Source organism: Carlito syrichta, unplaced genomic scaffold (genome assembly GCF_000164805.1).
Source record: "Carlito syrichta isolate Samal-C Ts95f unplaced genomic scaffold, Tarsius_syrichta-2.0.1 Scaffold315591, whole genome shotgun sequence".
Classification (NCBI taxonomy): domain Eukaryota; kingdom Metazoa; phylum Chordata; class Mammalia; order Primates; family Tarsiidae; genus Carlito; species Carlito syrichta.
The window spans coordinates 98025-101131 of NW_007259687.1; the positions used below are offsets into that span (position 1 = coordinate 98025).

Below are 3107 nucleotides of genomic sequence, written 5' to 3' on the forward strand. Positions count from 1 at the left end.
CGGGTGGACGGCTGGAACCGCCGGGGGGCGGGGCCGAGGGAGGGCGTGGTTCTTGTTAAAAGGGTGTGGACGGCTGTTGGTGGTCCCGCCCCGCGCTCGGGGACCCGCGCCCCACGTGGGCGTCCTGGCGCCCGGCTGTGCATTTCTCCGAGTGGACGCGGAGACTCAGTCCTGCCACCGTTTGCAGTAGCTTTTGTGTATTCGCTGGTTGGATTCTTACATAAGAGCTCTTTCCATAGAGTTTAGTTTTAATTTTTCAAAAAATAATAGTAATCTGTGGTTTTGTTTTTTTTTTGAGTTGGAGTCTCACTCTGTCGCCCAGACTGGAGTGCAGTGGCCGCTCCCGGCCACCGCAGCCTCGACCTGCTGGGCTCCGGCGATCCTTCCGCCTCAGCCTTCCAAGTAGCCGGAATTACAGGCATGCACTACCACGCCCGGCTGATTTTTATTTATTTACTGTAGAGATGAGGTCTTGCTGCCCAGGCGGGTTGGAACCCGCGGGCTCAGGCGATCCACTCACCTCCGCCTCCCAAAGGTGCGGGATTACAGGCTGAGCCCCGGAGCCCGGCTTTTTTTTTTTTTTTGAATTGGAGTCTCACTCTGTCGCCCAGACCGGAGTTCAGTGGCCACTCCTGGCCATCGCAGCTCGACCTGCTGGGCACCAGGTATCCTTCCGCCTCAGCCTTCCGAGTAGCCAGAATTACAGGCATGCGCTACCATGCCCGGCTGATTTTTTTTTGATTTATTGTAGAGATGAGGTCTCGCTGCCCAGGCGGGTCTCGAACCCGCGGGCTCAGGCAATCCACTCACCTCAGCCTCCCAAAGGCACGGGATTACAGGCTGAGCCACCGAGCCCAGCTCAATCTGTGGTTTTAAAAATGCGTGCAGTTCAAAGGGACTGAGGGCGAACATCTCCCTCTCACGGTCACAGCAAGAAGTCAGTAGATAAAGGCTACGTTTGATCAGTGAAGCAATGGCAGCATTGTCGGGAGGAGACATGGGGGAACCTTGGAAAAATTAAAAAGAGCCGGGTACGGTGGCTCACGTCAGTTATCGCAGCCCTTTGGGAGGCGGAGGCGAGGGGATTGCCTGAGCCCAAGGGTTCGAGACCAGTCTGGGCAACTTGTCAAGACCTCCTCTCTACAATACATAAAATTAGCCGGACGTGGTGGCGCGCACGTGTGTGTCCAACTACTTGGAAGGCTGAGGCGGAAGGATCGCCGGAGCCCAGCAGGTCGAGGCTATGGTGGCCATGAGCATGCCACTGAACTCCAGGCTGGGCATCAGAGAGTCCAACTCAAAAAAAAAAAAAAAAAATTATGACCGGACACGATGGCTCAAACCTGTCATCCCAGTACTTTGGTGGGGTGTGCCTGTAGTTCCAGCTACTTGGAAGACTGAGGTGGAAGGGAGAAAAAAATTAAAACTTAAAAATAAAACAGTAAAACAGGAACCTGTAAGATAATATACAAGAACTGGTCACAGTGACGGCCCCCAGGGAGAAAAACTAGGTCGCTGTGGACAAGGGTTGGGGGAAGCCTAATGGACATTTTTGTACTTTTAGAAATTTCTTTTCTCTCTCTTGCTTTTTTTTTTTTAATTTGGAGTCTCACTCTCACCCAGGCTGGAGGGCAGTGGCACACTCACAGCCACTGCAGCCTTGTTCTCCTGGGCTCCGGCGATCCTTCTGCCTCAGCCTTCCAAGTAGTTGGAACTACAGACGCGCGCTACCACGCCCGGCTAATTTTTTGATTGATTGTAGAGATGAGGTCTCGCCAGGTTGCCTAGACTGGTCTCGAACCTGCGGGCTCAGGCAGTCCACTCGCCTCAGCCTCCCAAAGTGCTGGGATTACAGCCCAGCCTCTTTTCTTTTTTCTTTTTCTAGAAACGAGGTCTTGCCAAGTAGCCCAGGCTGCTCTCGAACCTCTGGCCGTCCTCTCACGTCAGGCCCACCACACCCAGCCTAGAATTTTCAACTAGGCAGCTATTAAATGGGTGTACTAGTAACTGTTAAGGTGAAGCAAAAACATAAAGACACTTCCAAAGTGATCTACGCATAGAATTTTAGGTTTTTATTTTTAAAATTTATTTTTATTTTTTTAAACTTTTTAAATTTTTTATAACAGGGAGGGTCTTAAACTCCCAGGCTCAAGCGATCCTTCTGCCTCGGCCTCCCAAAGTGCTGGGATGACAGGCGTGAACCACCTTACCCAGGGTGACACTCACAACCTTAAAGCCAGCACACCTTGATGCCTGTGGCTAGTGGTCAAAGGGCACTACCCCTTTGAGGGGGACAAGGAGGTACTTGGGGCCTTACGAGGTAATGGGGTGTCAGATGTCGGTTTCTAGTCTCGACTGTTTCTTGCTCTTTCTCAGTTCATCTCAAAGAAGGACCCAGAGGATATCAAAGAGGTGAGTCTCCTGGGGCCAGAGGGACCGGTCTGCAATTCCAGATCTGGAAACGGGTCACACACCCTGGGGTCAGACTGGGCCCGGGGAGGCTGCTTCCCACCATCGCAGGTCCCAGGCAGGTCTCCTGTCCCTCGCAGGTGGTGGTCTGGAAGCGCTACAGTGACTTCCGCAAGCTGCATGGAGACCTGGCCTATACCCACCGCAACCTCTTCCGGCGCCTGGAGGAGTTCCCGGCGTTTCCCCGGGCCCAGGTGTTTGGTGAGTGTGAGATCGGGGCACCTAGGCGGAAGACGGAGGGAGACTTGGGCAGAGGAGACCCCTGCCCGTGGGGGCTGGACAGAGGGGGCCGGAAACTCCCGGTAAAGACGTGTTCGTCTTGCTGGAAGGATCCTTAGAGATGGTCTCATTTGACAGATGGGGAAAATGAGGTTCCAAGCAGCCTAGCCTTTACTGTATGTTGGGTCTTTTAGCTATTCCCAGCTAGGCCCAGCATGGTGGTTCACATCCATCATCCCAGCACTTTAGGAGGCTTGCTCGAGGCTAGGAGTTCGAGATTAGCCTGTCTAACATAGCGGGATCCCATTTCATTTTTTTTTTTTTGAAAGCAAGATTTGTTGAGAGGACAGAAAAGCTCCCACAGCAGGAGGGGACCCGAAGGGGTTGCCCTGTTTTTCCTTTTTTTTTTTTTTTTTTTT

General features: G+C 52.8%; 1 protein-coding gene across 1 annotated transcript in view; it reads left to right on the forward strand.

Annotated features, from left to right (window-relative positions):
* Positions 1-3107, forward strand: part of SNX15 (sorting nexin 15) — a 10426-nt gene that overhangs the window by 2145 nt on the left and 5174 nt on the right. Inside the window, exons 2-3 of the mRNA XM_008073008.1 lie at positions 2377-2412; positions 2550-2670. Coding sequence (XP_008071199.1) covers positions 2377-2412; positions 2550-2670 — 157 coding nt within the window. The remainder of the gene's footprint in view (positions 1-2376; positions 2413-2549; positions 2671-3107) is intronic.